General features: G+C 44.3%; 1 protein-coding gene across 1 annotated transcript; it reads right to left on the reverse strand.

The window, feature by feature from the left end:
• Positions 1–531: 531 nt before the first annotated feature.
• Positions 532–15180, reverse strand: Tagln3 (transgelin 3). Its single transcript, XM_051191549.1, has 4 exons — positions 14709–15180; positions 13474–13648; positions 2225–2327; positions 532–1005 (listed from the first exon to the last, which is right to left on the reverse strand). The coding sequence occupies exons 1-4, from the start codon at positions 14886–14888 to the stop codon at positions 864–866; spliced, it is 600 nt and encodes a 199-aa protein (XP_051047506.1). The 5' UTR covers positions 14889–15180; the 3' UTR covers positions 532–863.
• Positions 15181–19241: the final 4061 nt, after the last annotated feature.

A 19241-nucleotide genomic window follows, 5' to 3' on the forward strand; every position in this document is an offset into this window, starting at 1 on the left:
GACAGATCTCAATCTTGAGAGTGTTTGAGTTTGAGTCCTATAAATGATGTGCAGAGAGCAATACTACATATGTTATCATTCCTGGCCACTGGGTAGGGGGAACTGTATAAATGTCAGCTTAGATCAGAGATCCATCCGTATGAAGAAAAGTCATGCAATAGAAGAAAAAAATCTTGTTTGAGAAAGCCATCCATCCATCATTTCCTGGGTACCCATATAAGGGCTCCTGATGCATTTCTTGTTTACAAAGTCAGGCATAAGCACAAAATAGGCACTTAAAGAAACATGGGTAGGTCAGAGACAGTGCATGTGAATGCCTAACTTTAAGATCTCTAGTGGGGAAAACTATTTCTAATTTTTCCATTGAAATTACAAAGATATAAACACAATAATCTTGCAAAAGCTTCCTCATGGTTAATCCATTTTCTATAGTCTACGGTAATTCCATCTTGTCAACTACAGCTGATGAAACAGGAAGTAGCCATTCCGGTCGGCAAAGTCCCTGATGTCGAATGAAATCACACTAGGAAGCACAGACTAATTTGTTTATTAGGTACGTTCTGTAAGTCAAGGAGAGAAACTTTTGGCAAATAAATAAATAAATAATCAAACAAACGGCGACCTTAGGGCACAGGAGGTCAGAAAGAGAAAGCAGAGTCTTTGCATAGTTCTAAATGAACAAAAAGTGGCAGCAATAGGCAGCGTGGATTTTCAGCAGAAATGCAGCACTTGCAAAAAACGGACAGAAGGCTTTGAGAAAGAGGAGAAGGTGAGAAGGTGACTACCTATTTCTTTGTCAGACTGTGGTGTGGAACATTTGTCCTCTCTACCAAGGGGGGTGGGGGGAATCAAGATACAACATCTTACATGATCTGCCTGGGCATCCCATACCCCGTCATGCCAGCCTGAGAGGCACCCTTGTTGCTGCCCATCTGCAGGCCTATGACGTTCTGTCCCTGGCGAAGTTGCTCCTCTGAAAATCCTCTCCGATTCTGCTGGGCTTTCCTGGTTGGAACAAGTGAGGTAGAATTATGTCATGTGACAGTTTCAAATCCTTTTCAAAATATGATTACACAGCTTCTACCTGAGGCAGTCTGACACATCAGTGGACTTTTCCCTGGCCTACAACTCTGCCATGAGCTGTGACTCACCACGAGCTATGGCCTACCCTGAGCTGTGCCTGACAAGTACATACAAGTTTCCTATCCCTTAGGAAAGAAGATGATTCTTAGAATTTCCAGCAAAAAAAAAAAAAAAAAAAAAAAAAAGAAAGAAAGAAATGAGAACCCACAGCTGCCCTTCTGGAAATCTCAGTCCAGCCTCTCTTTCCCTTGGTCCTCCCCTGTAGGCCCCCTCTGTCTTTAGCTTCTCACCCTCTCAGGTACCTCCACTCACAAAACTAATTCCTTTTCCAAAACATGTCATTAGTCCCATTCCACCCTTCCCACATAGGACCAAAGATTCATCTTTGTTTTGCTGCCCAATCAATCTAGGAGTTTTTAAAGAACAATTTATACTTTCTGACAAGAGGGTGCCAAGTTTTGGTAAAGATCTGGATAGTAAATAAAATTAGATTTGCAGCCATACAGGCTATGGTGGGTCACTAATAACTCTGAGACTAAGACCAGAATTTCAGTATGTTTCTAGGAGGATTTTAGGTCAATGTTCATCTAAAGGACATAAGCTGCTTCCTACTATACTTCACCTGGATGAAATAAAAGGATTAGGAAAACAAATAAAATGAATTCCTGGGTAGCTGCTGCAAGCATCCCTTTCATCTGCCACCAAACTCCTCAGTTTGCACATCTCTGTCTCTACTCTCACTGTCAAAAAGGTCACTTAAGGGACAGGTCCTAAAAGGCCCTTTCAGTAGGCTGAAATAATCATATAATTTATCACTCAGACCAGGACAAAGAATTAAAGAGGGAGGGAGCTATTAGTTAAAAAAAAAAAAAAAAAAAACCTGAAATGGTATTGGCAAAGGAACGTATTTAATCCTCATTAGGTGCATAAAAGAGAATTTAAAAAGATGAACGAAGGGAAGGAACGAGGGGGAGGGGATGCTAGGCGCTAACAGGAAACCCCAAGAACCTCAGCCCTGGCTAGCAGCATCAGTCTTCAGTGCTCAGTGGGCCCTGTTATAGGACCAGTGATTGCTTCTTTGTAGACAAATGGTGCCTGATAGCTCTAGGCGTCTCTCCGTGGGAAGCAGGGAAGGACCTACCTGTGAAACCAGGATGGCTCTCCCCGGTAGCAGCCATCATCCTTGGTAACTGCAACACTGCCCAGAGCCATCAGAGTCCTCTGCACAGCTGCCATGTCCTTCCCTGGAATCCAATGAAGAGATTAGAGCCAAGAGGGTCAGGGCCAGGAATTGTGGAAGGAGGTGTTTCTACACCCAGGAGGAGCTCTAGAGGAGGGATGGATGACTGCAATCAAGGGAGAAGTACTAACTAACACTTCCTGGAGTGGCTCTGACATGAAATCCACCCCAGTCCTGTTAATTATGGTATTTACACAAGATGGCCCTTTCTAATTGATTCAAGTGTATGTATAATAAACACTCCAAACATTTGCAGCTCACATACAGATCTACCCCTGGCCTTGGGCCTGGCCTTATGGCTTCAGTGAGCTGGAGGTCCTTCATGATGGCCAGCAGAAGAGCACTTTGCTCATGAGTGGGCAGAGAAAGGAAACCTGCAGACAAATTGGTTGCTTACAGTAATTCTGCTCCAGACCCCAGGGGCTCCTCTCTTTGACTTTATATAGGTTAGCAGGGTTTAAAATGGTCCACGTTCATCAAATTGAATATTCACTCGGTGCTCTGGTCCATGGGCAAATGGAGAAGGAAATCAACACAGAAAGCACTCAAGACACAAGTGACAGCCCTCTATTATGTGATGCATGAAAGGAACTAATGGAGACAGTAAATCAATGGCCCATGTGTGAGAGAGAACAGAGCGGGGGAGGGGGTAAGGGATAGTCTCTCAAAGGAGTGGGGATGTGCTCACAGGATTGTCCCTAGAGAAGACAGAAGCCTCAAGTCAGCAGCTCCTTCCATGCCCTCTCCTTCCTTCTTCTGATGATTGGCAAGTCTCAAACTAGAGAATGTGTTGCGGGGTGGGGGTCGGAAGGAGCTGTGTCGGGAATCCCTGGCAGAGGGACTAGGACCTATTCTGGGTGCATGAAGTGGCTTTTTGGAGCCCATTCCCTATGGTGGGATACCTTGCTCAACCTTGATACAGTGGGGGAGGGGCCTCAACTTGATACAGTTGGTCCTGCCTCAACTTGGTTTGCCAGACTTTATTCACTCCCCAAGGGAGGCCTTACCCCTTCTGAGGAATTGATCAGGGGTGGGAAAGGAGGAGGTGGGGGAGCAGGAGAAAGGGAAGGAGGGGAAACTGGGGTTGGTATGTAAAATGAAAAACAAACAAACAAACAAACAAACAAAAAACCAAGAAACAGATCAAAGGTCTGCACAAAGCAAATGCTAAAAGGCAGGGAGTTGGGGAAGGGGGGCTGCTGGGAGCCTGTGAAAGGAAGAACAAATATTCAAAGGTTCTCATCTGACCCAGTGAGCCATCTGTGGTCTCCTTGGTCTGCTTCCCGCAGCTCAGACACTGGGGAATACAGAATTACAGGGGAAAGGCAGCCAGGGTGAGAGAATGGCGCAGGAACTGTAATGAAATCAACAATTATGGCCTTTAAGCAAGTCCTGTTCAGGAAGGTCATGTATTCCAAGAAGAGAGGCAAGGGTCTCATTTCCTTACAAGCTTTCCCCCACACATACATTAGGCACTACAGGTAATTTCTTGGAGTCTGAGACCTGCAAGGATGGCTAATAGGTACAGGGGAGAAATTCTGTCAGCGGAGACTCTCTCAGACTCAGAGAACTGCTGCTTATTGGTGAATGGAGTAGCCATAGTATATGGAAAGGGAGGAGTACAAAAAAAAAAAAACACTAAAAATATGGAGAGAAGAAATGCAGAGATGACTAGTAGGACAACTTTTCTCTTCCACAGATGTAATGCCTCTCTGTAATTGTCACTGTATCACAGGCGGCTTTAAAAGATACAGCTGTAGTCATGACATTCCAGAAAGACATGTGGTTGGGTGTGTGCTCATACACAGCAAAGCTATTAAGGAGAACCTAGGACAAAATGAATAAATACAGGAAGTGTTAGCTAGAATCTGCCAATCAGCTCAGCTCTTACATAGAGTGGCAGGTATATAGTTCTGATAGTTGGAAAGAAGGGGTCTTTCCAGGATCGAAGGCAACGTGGAAGGACATTCAGCAAGTCAGCCATCAATATTATATAAGCAATAGATGGACCGCAAGCTTGTTCCAGCACAGTGTGGGCTTCCTTTACAAGTAGCTGGCTAATGTGCACATGTATAAACTCAGAAAGAAGGGAGCCACAGGCAAGGGTTAGAGATCCAGGACCCTAGAAGCATGAAATCAATACCACCCAGCCTCTTCTCAGTGCAGTAAGCAAGGCCATATGATATCTAAGAGAAGGAGGCATTATTTCACAAGAGCAAACTAAAAAGTCTGTTTTCTAAAGAGGTTGCAGAACAAGCAATTTAATGTAAAATATGGGCTAGATGTTTTATCACATGTGATCTTAACATTGTGGAGTGGAGATTACTCCTATCCACCTATGGACTGCAAAAGAAATTCAAGGGGATTTCAAAGTCACCCAACAAGTAAATCAGAGCCCAGTTTAGCTCCTGTTGGGCTGAATTCAAACTCCACAATAGGTACACCCACTTCACTGCTATCCCCCAGGCCCTTTGTGAAGTGGGTGGGGAACCATGTTCCTTGGCAGGAACTAGTGATCAGAAAGAGGTCAGGCCATTGGTAACACAGAGAATCTAAATCTGGGTATTGATCTAGGGTACCATAGGAACAAGGACACCAACCCACAAATGGCCATAAGCCATTGGACACTTTTATATGGAATAATTTTGCTGTATCTTCACCCATGTAATGTTAACTAAAATAAAAACATTTGGAGTCTATATACTAAGTTTAGTTAGCAAGATTTCAAATAATTCAATGACTAGAAATATTCTGCCATAGCCAGTGCTCAACTAATCCATTTTATTGTGTTATATTTTCTAGTAGAGACTTCTGTGAAGAATTCAGAATTCTTGGGCTGAGGACATGGGAAAGAGAGTTACTGTCCAAACTGGCTTCTTCCCAGATTAGAAACTGAGATTGGGTGGTTAGAAATTAGGGCCACTTACAGAACTCGATTTCTGTTAACAGGGATCAAATATGTTATAAAACAGTGAAGTCAAGGAAGATCTGTACAGTGTTCTGGGTATAAAACAACATCTAGACTGCTGTGTCATAGCCATATCTGCCTTCTTATGAAGCTTTCCATGTGATGCAAGTGCAAAAACTTGCCATGTCCAGTTTGCTTCAGAGCAATTCCCATGCATGTCTTATTGTTTACTTATGGAAGTGGGCAGAGGGGGATGTCTTTCCAAATGAAGTACATAAATTTTGAATACTAAGGTTTTATTTGTTTGTTTGTTTGTTTTTTCCATGAGAAACTGAGTTGGAAAGTCCCAAGAATCTAGTTTATGATAAGCTTAGTAAATAATACACAGGTGACTCAAACCATCAGTCCAAGATACATAGGCTTTATCCGTCATCTTCAACGCTAGCCTGACCATCAGAATAGCCTAAGCACCTTGACTATTCAGATTTTGGGGCAATCTCCCAAGATAATTCTTATGTCTTCAGATGGACATGCAAGCTCCACTCTAAACTTTTGGTTCAATTTTTTTTTTTTTTAAGCATCATAGTACCTGGCAAGTGTTAATAATTACATAATTTGTTAAGCGACAACCTTTCCCTTCAGAGACATCTTCCACAAAGTCAAAGGAGTAAAGCTGATCATTAGAACTACTTCGATCCAAACTGGAAGTCTGCCTGCTTAGAATTGCTTTGATTCCAGAAAGCCATCCTGGATACTTTGGCAAATGCTTAGGACACTTTAAGACAGCTTCCACTCAATACCATTCTCCCAAGAAAATAAAGAAATATAGTCCTAAAAGACAGACTACCCAGATGTTGACAACTTTCCACATGCAAGCAGAGTATGAAGGAGACAGTCCTGGTGATGATGTAAGAATCTGCCACTGGCCATGAGAAAGAAAGTGACACGAGAAGAAGGTAAGCTTGCACCACCAGGCTATCTGGGGTCTTCTATTTCTTTACCATGAGACATTAATATCAGACTTGAGGTTCTACAGCAGAGCTAATAGGATATGAATAGACTGCACACTATGTCCACAATAACTATGTGACATCCTACACAGGGAAAAATCAGATAGACAGCAAGAAGAGCAGTGAATACTAGGACTGAAACTGGAAAAGGATAAAATGATGGGCCAAGGAATATTTTTAGGGCCATGAAAGTATGATGCACAATACAATAATGGTGGACATTTGTATCCAAACTCACAGAATATACTATTGTAGATAGGAAGATGGAGCCCTACTGTAGAGTGTGGGCCTTTGGTGATAGCAATGCATCAGTGAAGGTTTAAAAATTATACCATATCACCCAGATTGACAAGATGATGTGGGGAGGCTATGTGTGCATCAGGGGACTTTATACTTTAACAATGTAGGAGTCGCTGTTTCTGATTTCTCTCCCTCCTCATTTGTTTGCTTGTTTGTTTATAAAGCAGCCCAAACAGACCTTGAATGATCCTCCTGCCTCAACCGCCAAAGCGCCACCATTCACACCATGTTCTGTATTACCATAAACTAATAGCACCTCAAAATAGCTATATACCCCAAAGTAATACTTTATAAGCCTTAGGGAATGGAGCCTGGAGTTCTGCCTTGTAATGGCCTAACTTGGTGCTTATGAAGTTTGAGTTTTACATATAAGCACTCTAAGGAGGAATTTATTCTCTTAAATTTATATTCAACATACCATACGCATGCCTTACATGGGTCTACACCGGGTTCTATACTAATGAGAGCATTCAAATTCCAGCCTTGATACTCTGTGAGGGTCCTTGCTAGGGGCTAGACAGCAGGCGAGTAGGGTTTTTCTAAAAGGAGTCTGAGAGTGAGAGGGAACTAACCTGGCTCACACACATGTTCCTCTTATAGTTCTTTATTCTTCAGAAATGGAGGCGTCACCAAAAGTTCTCTTTCAAAAGTTATCTAAAGATCTAAAAGTTCATTCTTCTAAAAGTTCTCCTGATGTCTCTTCTATCCCACAGGGTTTCTAGTTTTTATATCCACAGGCACATTTAACAACTCTCTGACAACAGAGCATGCATATCTCCTAGTGCCAGGAAGGCGGTAGGATCTTGAGAAAAGCAGGTGCCTCATGTTGCTCCCCTGGATTGGACATGACTTGCAAAGCATCCTGGCAAATGTAAGTCTCAAGGGGGACATGACTTACAACTTGTGCTCTTAACTGATTAGAGAGGGCTTCACAGTGCTATATCAAAGGGAAAAACTAAGGCTATGTATTGTGAGATTTGGAGGCTGCAGCTCTTACTATTGACGCCCCAGTGAGAAGGAATTCTGTTCTCCCGGCCCTATTTGAGAATACAAAGCACCCAGTGTATATTCTACATACAGTCAAATTAGTAGTAACAAATATTCTGGAGTTGATACCTAGAATATTAATCTCTACTTCTGTAATAAATGATAAAGGTTCCCAACACTATTTGAATATACAGATAGATATTAGCTTAGTGTTTTCATGGGATGCCTGACTGGGAGAACAAGTGTGACTCTGACTCTTGTGCCTGCTCTTGGGACTTTTCCTCCTGTTGGGTTGCTTTGTCCTGCTGGGGCATAAGCCTTAGAGATCGCCAGCCTTTTCTTAGAATAGCCCACTGACTTAGAAGACCTTCAGTCCCAATCTACCTTCTCCCCTTCCACAACTTTCTGAGAAGTAGTAGAATTTAGGGCTCTTAGGAATGCAATTAGGTAACCCCTCCTTATGCAGTTATTTAGCAACCCCAAAGATGTCTTCCCCTGCTAACAACTTGCTTATCTGCATATCCTGCTCACCTTCAGTGACCTATAGTGAAGAACACCAGGTGGTCCAGTTACCAGGCAACGACCCTCTGATTTCCTGCCTTACCCAGCTTCACACCCTAACCACTATATAACATGCTTGAGAAAAATAAAATTTTGCAGCTTGATCAGAAAGTCTGTCTTGATGCCAGTTTCTCGTGTCTCCTGCCCCTTCATTCCAGGTCCTTTGTGGTTCAGGTCTTCATTGCTGATCCGCTGGTCAGGACAGTGCCCAATTTTAATATGAAAGCTTTTGCTTCATCTTATTATATTTTATTTTGTAGTCTATGGTTGTCAACTCTTAGATGTCTCTAATGAAAGATAGAAAGGGAATGGATCTGGAAGGGAGGGAAGTTGGGAAGGAACTGGACAGCGGGGAGGGAGGGGAAACTATAATTGTATGCAAAAAGAATCTATTTTCAAAAAAGAAGAAGAAAACAAAAGAGAAGGAAAAGGGGAAATAAAGGCAATGGGGAAGAAACTGGTGTTGGAAAAGTGAGGTTTGGCACTCTTTTCTATTCCTAACACTAAGTCAGTTTATTTATTTCAGAGCTGCTATTTTATATTAGTCTCAACCTAGTCTGGTGACTATTAGACACTGATTTTTAATATATACATCACAGAGAAAGCAAGTTGTGACTGAAAAGCAATTTCCCATCTGCTACAGTCCAGGGAGAAATGTCAGAAGGCAGACTGAGTTTTTCCTCTGGATTTTATGGATTTTTGTTGTTTCCATTCTGACCACTGGGAAGAGAAACTGTAAAGTAGTGGCTCTCAAAGTGGAGCTCCGGGGTGAGCAGAGGCAGCATCGCCTACAAATCAGTAAGAAATACAAATTCTTGGGCCGTGTTGCAAACTTAACATGTCAGAAATGCATCTATCTGTCATACCGAATGCCTGTGATGCTTGTTGGAGTTTGAAGCACTGCTAAAGAAAAAGCTCACAAAATACAGTTGCCAGCAGCCCTGTGGAGTAAATGCAGCTGGGGATGCTGCAGTGGAAAAGGAAGGTGGAGGAGTGGGCATTTGTGATATCTCTGGTCACTGTGGGTACCTTGCAGTATCCCCCAAACCATCTCAGGCTAGGTGAAATGTGTCTTCAGCTTCTGCTGTTGAGGAAAAGCACACGCAGTGACACCTTCTGAGAGAGTACATGTGAACCTTCCAGGCTCTAGCCTTCTGTGTAAGCAATGCCTCCCTGACTCCCATCATCAGGAGAAAAGAACAGACAACACAAAAGCATGCCTCCATTTTCCTCCATCAGCACAACTGTTGAGAAGAATAATCAGTCTGATTGCTCCTTGTGTATTGTCTGCTCTGACATTTTAGAATTCTTAACATTTGACACTAAGTGGTTATACAAATAGGCCCCAAAGGTCATTGCTGATGAGCTTATGGTAGCAGAAGAAAAGTCAACATTTATTAGGCAACTGGGAATCATATATTGTGCTAGAGACTTAACATGTTTGTCCCATACAATACTTCTAGGGGTTGGGGTACTAGACCAATACACAGAAGAGAGAACCAAGGCTCTAGGCAGCTGAACACTGTAAACAGAGTCACACAGCTAGGGTGCATTGGAAGAAGGGTTTCAATATATCCACTCTAAAACCCATGCTATTTTTATTCTACCAAGGTCTCCTGGGTACGAAATCGACAATGCAATGTAGCATAGGAAAAGATGACATTCAATGACTACTAAATGAAAAAGTCAATAAAGTAACCTGCACGAATGTCTGAGAAGGTGACGGTCATCCAGGCAATCCTAACAGCTTGTAAGTGTGGTTATTAATTAAATCTATCTTTTAAAGAGGAATCTATGACCCTTCAGTCTCCACCCTTTCTATTATTAGCAGGAAAGGCAGGCCCGTGACAATGCTTATACTACAATTTAACAGGCACCATCCCAGCACTCCAAACACATCCCAATCAATCTCCATTTATTATCCCCATTTGATGCAGGAGACATTCAAGGCTTAGACATTTTTAACTGATAAGCAATAGCACACAGTTTCAGTGCAGGCTGGCTAGTTTCTGCCTGGGGAGCTTACACTCCACCCCACCTCACAGGATAGTCCCCTTGCAATTTTCCAGACCAGCATACTCACTTTTTCTTGTGCGTCTTTTCTCTCTTCTATACATAAAGACTCACTTATTGTTGCTCTCCCTTCCTCCTGCCTCCCCTTTAGGATTCATAGCAAAGATGCAGCAGGCTTGCCTGTTCTGTCCTCTCCTGAGTCATAGCGGAAACAGCCCCACCCCTGCTCTTCACGGGCATCTGTGCCAGAACTAAAAGGAACCCGCCAGACCATTTACCTTTTCTCCTCCCAGAGGAAAGCTTGCCCAGTTCCTTCCATTCTTTGCAGTGGTCCTTGCCTTTCCCCATCACCAACAACGATGGTCCCTCTGGCCCTTCCCCAGAGAAGGTTTTGGTAACTTTGTCAGAAATAGCAAACTGTCCCCTGGGTTTCTTTTGGAAGACTCTTGTGTCCTTATTGGCCCCAGGTCTCTTCCAAACAATGTACCTAAAGGGGGTTCAAGAATGATGGGGCCCCACCTATTATGACTTACTGAAGCTTAAACAAGAAGGCAGTTGGAAAACCTGGGCTCCTGCAGCTCCACTGGTCTGCAACATAGAAGCAGCTTGGAAAGGCACTAGATAAATGTGAGCAAACAGAGCCATACTTAGGGGACACATGCCAAGCAAAGGAAATGGGATACTGAGAGCAGCCAAGTATAAAGTACCTGCAGAGGAGGAAGAGAAGTGTCTAGGAAAGGGAGAGGTGTGGACCCACAGCAGCCACAGCCACCACAAACGTGGTACAGGCAATCATGAATTAGCAGTAGTAACCGAAATGTGAAGGCAGGATTGCAACCTCGGGCAGGGAATAGAATTGTAAGGAGAATGTGATGAGTTTGCCCATAGCTAGTCTGATGTCTGATATCTACGTGATGTAGTGTACATCTTCACACAGACAAGTCACATCAACACACGCCAACCCTGCTCTTTGATTACGGTTTAGTCATCCCCCAAATCGTGCATTACAAGCAGCTGCTGCACAAAGGACCAGAGCCTCACATGCTCAGTCCTCGATCTATGCCACCAATGCCATCCCACCCACTCTTCTGTTCAAAGCAACCTGCTCTTCTACGCCTACACTGCTCAGTATGGGAAAAAGTTCTGGCCTGAGCTTCAGATGGAATCCTGGGAAATATCAAGTCTTGTCTGTGACATCATTTTCAATCTCAGCCTTCCTTGGGGCTTCCAGCAAGTCATTTGGAAACTCTTACGTATCTGTTTTCCTGTTGTCAACTCTCTTGAATATCCCTACCTTTGGTGTAGTTCGCCTCACATTTCTGTGACCTGTCAATCACACTGCCTTCATTTAAATTCTTGTCCTTCTGCATTGGGGCAGGGATGGGTTGGGGCATGGAGAATGATGCCTTTTATAATATGTCTTGACCTCTTTATCTAGAAGCATTATCGTCTACAGCTACTTTCCAGGTTGCCCCAGGAACATTTATGCCTCCTAGCTCTCTTCTTTCTCCAGGAGTGTCTAACACACAGGCTGCGGCAGGGGTGTAGAGTGCCACACATTCTGCTCACCCAGAATTACTGCTCCTTCTCTCCCCTTTTGTTTTGAGTACTCCCTCCCAAGTGTTTGGATAAGGGGGAAAGGAAGTGAAGCTAGCCCTTCAGTAATATGTAGATGGGAAGGCTTCCTTTAGACCCTACCTCCGGAAGTATCTCCAGTGTCCCTCCTTACCCTTCCTGCTCTTGGGTGCTCACCAGGGTGTCTCTCTTCGTTCTAACACCCATCTTTTGGTTTCACACAGCTTTGATTCATCCCCCTCCACCCTCCTCTGCCTCCCTGGCACCAACAGCTAGTCACTGTCATGACTCAGCAGCACATTCGTGCTATAGATGTAGGAAGCTAAGGCCCCTGGCCAAAGAATGGTGTGGCCTGTCCATAACGTCTTCTGTTTGGCATCAGAGCCTAGTGTGGAGTCTCAGGTCTGTGAACTATGAACTCTCAGATGGACACACATAACCAGGGGTAGGTAGGTGTCATTATTTGTGCAGTGGGGATGTAGAAACCATTCCCTTCATAGTTTAGTTAGAAGCACGCTGTGTCATTGCCTAGAGAAAAAGCTCGAAACTGTGTGTGTCCAAAGACAAAGACTATCAGTGAGAAGGAACTATATTAACTGTAGACAATCACCATAATTTTGACCTGGGAATCAAGCCTCGATGCGGACAACCCATGGAGACCTAAAGGCAGATGTCCATTAGGTCTAGTGGCCTGACCAGCATTTCAGATATCTGAAGTAATAAAAAAATAAAAGTTCAGTTCCCTGGCCTCTTCAGGTTTGAACTGCTCATCCTTGGAAGAAGCATGAAATAGGAACTCTTAGTACATGGAGAGTTAGGTCATAGTGAGGATGGTGGAGGTGATTTCTATTTCTTTATAATTTCTGGGTGGACCGTCCTGTGCTTAGGATACCCATGGCTCTTGATCAAAGTAGCATTATTCTACTCCCACTGTCAGCAGGCCATCTGGGTCACCACCCAGGGAGCCCAGTTGGTTGCACTGTAATGACAGTCAGTGACAATGAGGGTGTCAATCAATCTGGCAGTTAGACTGCCTCTCTGTGCCTCAGGCAGGCCTAGCTGTGTCTGTATGGACTAACATGCACATTGTCACTAAAAGGGACTGGAAGCTGTATCACTATTGGGTCCTCCATCCCTCCCGCAGTATCTTCATTCTGCATCATTTTCCACAGTCGTGGTGATTGATAAATATGTCCATAGCTAAGATTCAATCTCTATAGCTTTGTGAGATTTTTTTTTTCCTCACCAAGTCAATTCACACATGTGAATGAAAACAAAATCATCTGGTAGTTTCCCCAAGCAGAATACCCTTCTAGAAGATATAGTCACTGTACTCTAGATAATTGCTTAACAGAAAGATGAATGCTAGTCCTTCCTCAGATTGAATGACAGAGGAGCACCAGATGGCTTTGTCTGTAAGCCCCACTGCTGGTGAGTCAAAGAGCACTCACTCCTACCTCCCTTCTTTTCTACTAAGTGTGATTTGTTGGGCAAGGCTAACTGGAGGAAAAGACATCCGTGTAAGCAGTTCAGTACTCCTCGGTGGACACTTCTAGTTTGCCAAAGTACCTGCCATATCCTCAGCGCATGTAGGATTCGGCCCCTATCCATAAAGCATCACAAACAGGAAGGAAAACACTGTGCATGGGGTGACAGCTGAGAATACACTTCCCCTCCCCCAAGCAGCACGGGGAAGCCCTATGTACGAGACTTTTACAAATAGATAATAGAGAAAAAAGGGGGTATGGGAACAGGAGTCCAGGGGAAACAGACCCAAAGACAGAAGGGCTGTTTACCTTCCCATAGATCCACTGTTTGAAAAATGTCTGTGGTCCTGACACCATAGGCCTCGGCCGCTTTCAGGAACTGAGAGATTTGCTCCATCTGCTTAAAAGCCATCTTTGACTCTGAGATCTTGGGGATGGGTTCTTGTCCTGGTGGATATAAACTGTTTATCAGCTTGCACAGGACCTGAAGGGAGTGTGGGGACAGAGGATCAGTGTTTCCCTCTGCAATAAATGCCACAAGTCAGAAGTGAACAGTGCATCTACACACACACACATACACACACACACACACACACACACACATACACACACACACACACTCACACACAGGCATACTCCCACATTAAACACAGAAGAAGACCCCAGGGAGCCCATTCTCAGGCTGCAGTGACCACAGACCTGCAGCCGGAACCTAATTCCTTCCTTGGGAATGATGCTGAGTGATGAGGACATGATCTCAGACACTTAATGGAGGATGCATTGGAGACTCATGGGGAAATGGCAGGATTATGATCTGCTCTCTGGGATCTGCTGTCTCCACTAACTCATCCTATATGAGTTTATGATGTGTAAAAGAACTGAGCTGGCTCTTCTCACAGACTCTGAGAAGCCAAGCCTTGTTCTACCCAACCCATGGGTGGGATCGTAGTTATGTAACAGTAAATCACAACCTGCCAGAAAAGATGGGCTTGCTCAAGTCAGCTGAGCTGTCCTCCTGTACCTCAACACACAGCATCTGGGCAGAACCGCACTTATCAAATAAGGATTCCCTTCCTGCTCATGGAAACTCATCCACTCCAGAGACCCTTAGCATCTCCAAGGGACTCAGCTTCCCGGGAGGATGACAAGTTGGCAAGCCTGACTCTTTTCCTTTGTTTCACCGTGTAACCAGCTGGTTCCCCTGGGAGTAAGAAAAGCCCCAGAAAGGCTGATGAACCAAGAAGGCAGAGGAGATCACAGGGCAGCACTTAGCTCTATTCTCAATGGAAATATCAGAAGGGCTTCAATTTTGCTTACAGCTCAACAGGAAGCTCCAAGCTCAGATGGGTGGAGAATTCTCTAGCTAGGGAATTGTGCTGGGAGCCCTCCTCTTACAGCCCTAGAGAAATAAAGGCATTCCCATTCCTCCGGCTGAGACCCAGACCTTGGCAACAGAGGATCCCCCGGGGCCTCACATAAAGAAAGGGCCCCAGAAGGGCATCCCTGCCCACCGCCCCAGCAACTAATATCCCCACCCGGCTTACCGTCCCGTCCATCAACCATTTCTGAAAATGGGCCCTGCCGGGGGGCGGGTGTTCTATATCTTCAGCACACTGCAGGATGATCCAGTCCACCAGCTTGTTCTCCAGGTCCGCGTCATACTTCTGCTCGATCTTCTCCTGCACCTCTCGGCTTAAGCCATAGCTCGGGCCCCTGTTAGCCATCTCTGGAAGAGAAGAGAGGACACCCGCGGCATCCACACAATAGCAGCCACAGCAGCCCCCGGGCTTCCTGAGAACCCGGCTGGGATGTGGTAGGGAGGCCAAGCCCAGCAGCAGCAAAGCGGGCAGAAAGCCGGGCGTGGTTTAAATCAAGGAGCCAATGAAGCCAATGGGGTTTCACCTACAAATGGGAAAGAGAAGCGCAGCCACGCGCCATGGACTCTAGAATAAAGCCCCGGCCGGCCCAGGGGGACTGGAACCCCCCTCTCAGTCCTGCCTGTCAGGCAGAAAGAAATGATGTACACGGACTCACTCGCGAGCCTGAGCCCCCAGGCAGCCGGGGTGGGGGTGGGCGACAGTAGCTTGCTGCACCGCTCAGCAGCACTTTGCGTGCGATTCCCAGGGCAGGTAATTAACGGACGGGAGAAAGGATGCCTCGACAATCGGCCGCTGATGGTGCGTGGAGCAGCCTGGAAGCAAGGCGCTCTGATTTGATTTTCTCACGGCTGAGGCGGGTCAAACCAGGGCTGTTGCTAAGAGCCCTCCAAAGCCATCCTAGTACTTGTCAGGCAAGCCCGACTGCCTCCCGCTGGGAGCCTCTTTCTCTGCTGCCTAATCCTTTCTCCTTCTCTGGGGAACCCAGCCTTGTATCCAAGGCCCCACACAGCTGCCTGGGGGAACCTGGGTCTCTGCGAGGGTCCATTCTGCTAAGTGCCCATCTGTCAGAAATAGCCAAAGCACTTTAACCTTGCACTGAAGTGGCATTTGTTATCGGACAGGATGGGGTGGGGGTGGGGAACACTCGAAGCTGAAATCATTTACTTCTTAAACTGTCAATCCAGTTTCATCCAGAAACTTCCAACCTATGGAAAACCTCTGTGCCTTGGTTTGACTCTTTTTAAGTGGGGAAAGCAAGCAAACAAACAAACAACAACAAAAGAAAAACAAAACAAAAAAACCTATCACGTGTTACTTTTTTCTTTTGTAAATTGTCATTTTATTTCATTAGAAAAATCTATTTTTAACAGAAAAGAGCTGCATGCTGCTGCTCTCCTAGAAGTATTTATAACATTTAAGAGTTGTCTGATCAAGATTTAAGTATAGGAAGGATCATGTTATCTGCAGACAGGGATAATTTGATTCCATGCTTTCTTATGTGTCCCTTTTGCTTCTTGTTTTACTGTTGCAGCAAATTTTTCTTTTCTTTTCTTTTCATCTTATAATTTCTTTTCTTTCTTTTTTTTTTTGATTTTTTAAATTTAAATTAAAAACAAGCTTTTATAACAAGGCAATCCTAGTTCCCTCTCCCTCCCCTCCTCCCCTGCCCTCACCAACCCCTTATCCTATCCCCTTTCTGCTCCCCAGGGAGGTTGAGGCCTTCCACGGGCAATCTTCAGAGTCTGTCATATCATTTGGAGCAGGGCCTAGGCCCTTCCCCTTGTGTCTAGGCTGAGAGAATATCCCTGTGTGTGGAATGGGCTCCCAAAGTCCATTCGTATACTAGGGATAAATACTGATCCACTACTAGAGGCCCCATAGATTGCTCAGGCCTCCTAACTGCCACCCACCTTCAGAGGGTCTGGGTCGGTCCTAAGCTGGTTTCCCACCTATCAATCTGGGGTTCATGAGCTCTCCCTTGCTCAGGTCAGCTTTCATCAGCTACGGGATGAAGGCTCTAGGATGGCATATTCATCAATCTCATTATCAGGGAAGGGCATCTAAGGTAGCCTCTCCATCATTGCTTAGATTGTTAGTTGGGGTCATCCTTGTAGGTCTCTGTACATTTCCCTACTGTCAGATTTCTCTTTAAACCTATAATGGCTCTATTATGGTATCTCTTTTCTTGCTCTCCTCTATTCTTCCCTTGACTCAATCTTCCTGCTCCCTCATGTCCTCCTCTTCCCCCCTTTTCTCCCCTTCTCTTTTTCTTGACTTCCTTCCCCCCCCCACCTGCTCCCAATTTGCTCAGGAGATCTTGTCCCTTTCCCCTTTTTCGGGAAACCCTGTATTTTACATGTTACTTTAAACTGAAATATATGGGACTAATTTTGTACTTAAACACAAGGCAGTCAAGTGTTCTACAAGTTTTGGTAGATTGTAAAGTCTCAGTCTGTTTTAGTTAAGGACTTCAGAGGTGCCAGAGACATGTATTTAAGAGTCACTTAACACTGAAGGAGGCATACAAAACATGAGGAAGAATCATTTGAGGTAAGCTGGCCTAGAAATGTTCTAAGAGCTAAAGAGCTTGGCAGTTTGTTCCCATACAATGTTGAGTTGTTCAAAGATAAAGATGGCTTCTCACTTTAGCTGTTTTGTGAAGTCCCTGGGTACCTCCATTCCAAACGTTTGCTTTTTGGTTTACACATTCATTCAACAAATATTTATCAACTGTTTGAATTGTATCAAATATTGGATCAGAAAAATAATTATGGTTTTACAATGTGCTGATAAATTGGCTCAAGAAAATAGGTTAAGATGTTCTAATGGGGAGATGATCACTGCTCCTGTGATGATTGTTTATAGGCAAGCATGTGGTCACTCTCAGACAACACACATACTGAGATACATCTGCTGGGTGAGGATGAAAACATCCCTACTTAGGAGATAAGTGACAGGTTTGCTTAAGGTGAGTAGTTGGTAGCCTGGGAAGAAAGAACTCAGAGGTGAGAAAACAGGCCAGCGTTTAGAACATTAGTTTAAGGAGATAAAGCAAGCTAAGGGAGTTAAGGGAGACAGGCTTGGGTGCTTCATGGAATCTCAGTTGAAAAAGTCCCAAAGGCACAGAGCTGTCTGGGAGACAGTTTGGGAGGAGAAGGGAATGCTAAAGGTAATGCTGTAGGAAGACCTTCTGCAGAGCTATGGAAGTCACCAGTCTACATCATGGGTGACAGCAATAATGGTAGTTCCAACCTGGAGCTCAGGGGCAGAAGTTGACAGAGAAAGCAAGCTTCTTTTCTCCACTGCTAGATGCAATTCCAAAGACAAGTCTTCCTCTTTCTCCTCCTGCTCCTCTTCCTCCTCTATTTTGGAACTTTTTTGCCTGAAGGTTCCTTCATAGTATAACCCAACAGTTGATATGCTATACATGAATAATTGAGCCCGTGGTTCTAGAAAGGATCCCATGCAAAGAGGAGAGGTAGCAGGATGTCAGTATTCAGAATCCTAGAGGAAGCCTGCCAAGAAAAAGATGTTTGATGCCCTGGGGATGACAACAGACCTCTCATTTTCTTGATGCCTGTTAGCATTGTAGTAATTTGTTTCTATAAGTTATTATTATTTTTTTAAGACAGGTTCTCCCAATGTAGCTCAGGCTAACTTACTGACTTTTGATCATATGTCATCACCCTTAACACTGATTTATAGGCATGAACCACCAGGCCCAGCTTTAACTACCCCCCCCCCAAAAATGGTTTATGTATGTGTATGAGATGCAAAAAATAAGTGAAACATGCTGTTTGTCTAGTACCAAAGTTAACCTTGTCAGCAATAAATGTCAGCCAATGTTATGTTACATTTAGAGGAAAGGAATAGGGAATTAGGGAAAATGTCTAGCAGAGTTAGTAGTGGTGCTGTGTACAGCAAAAGGATGTACAGGTAGGGTAGTTTACAATGGAGAGAGAGAATAAAATTTGGTCCTGCTACTTTGAGATTCACATGATCCATCTGAGTTCATTGGGCAGTTGTTTTATGAGTCTGGCGCTCAAGAGAAATATCCAGACGGTAGAAATGTGCTTGAGTCATTTGCTTGCAGGTAGTAGTTAAAACCATAAACCTGGGTTATGCTGCTCAAGGAGCAACATGAAAAGAGTGCCAAGGACAGGACTAAAGGAAAATTAACATTACAAGCTGGACATGGAAGGAAGAGGCCCAGGGGAGTTCAGGTACCCTGTCAGTGATGTTTGAAGACAAAGGATGCTAAAATACGTTTAAACTCTAAAGTGCTTTGAAAGAAGGAGGTTGCATACCTGCTAAGGATTTCAAGGCAGTAAATCCTACCCATAAGGCACAGGTACAGAATGGTCATGACAGAGAAGCTAGTTATCCTAGAAGATAGAGGGATGGGGCTCAATCAAGGGCTTCCTAGAGAAACTGAAAAGTGCCAGAGTTGCTGAAGACAACTATGAGTGAAGACCAAGGGAGTTGAAGAAAGTTAAAACTATCAGTAACTCCCTGAAAATCCAGTATAACCAAGATAAAATGAGAAATAATGTGTTTCCAAAAATATATATTTAGTTTAAAAACTTGCCTGTGTTTTTTCTAGATATAGCCTTTACATCATATTTTTGTCATAAATCAAGGAACTCTAGTTCCTGGGAATTCAGCACTGTCTTCTGGCCTCCTCTGGCACTTCGTACG

Source organism: Phodopus roborovskii, unplaced genomic scaffold, assembly GCF_943737965.1.
Source record: "Phodopus roborovskii unplaced genomic scaffold, PHOROB, whole genome shotgun sequence".
NCBI lineage: Eukaryota > Metazoa > Chordata > Mammalia > Rodentia > Cricetidae > Phodopus > Phodopus roborovskii.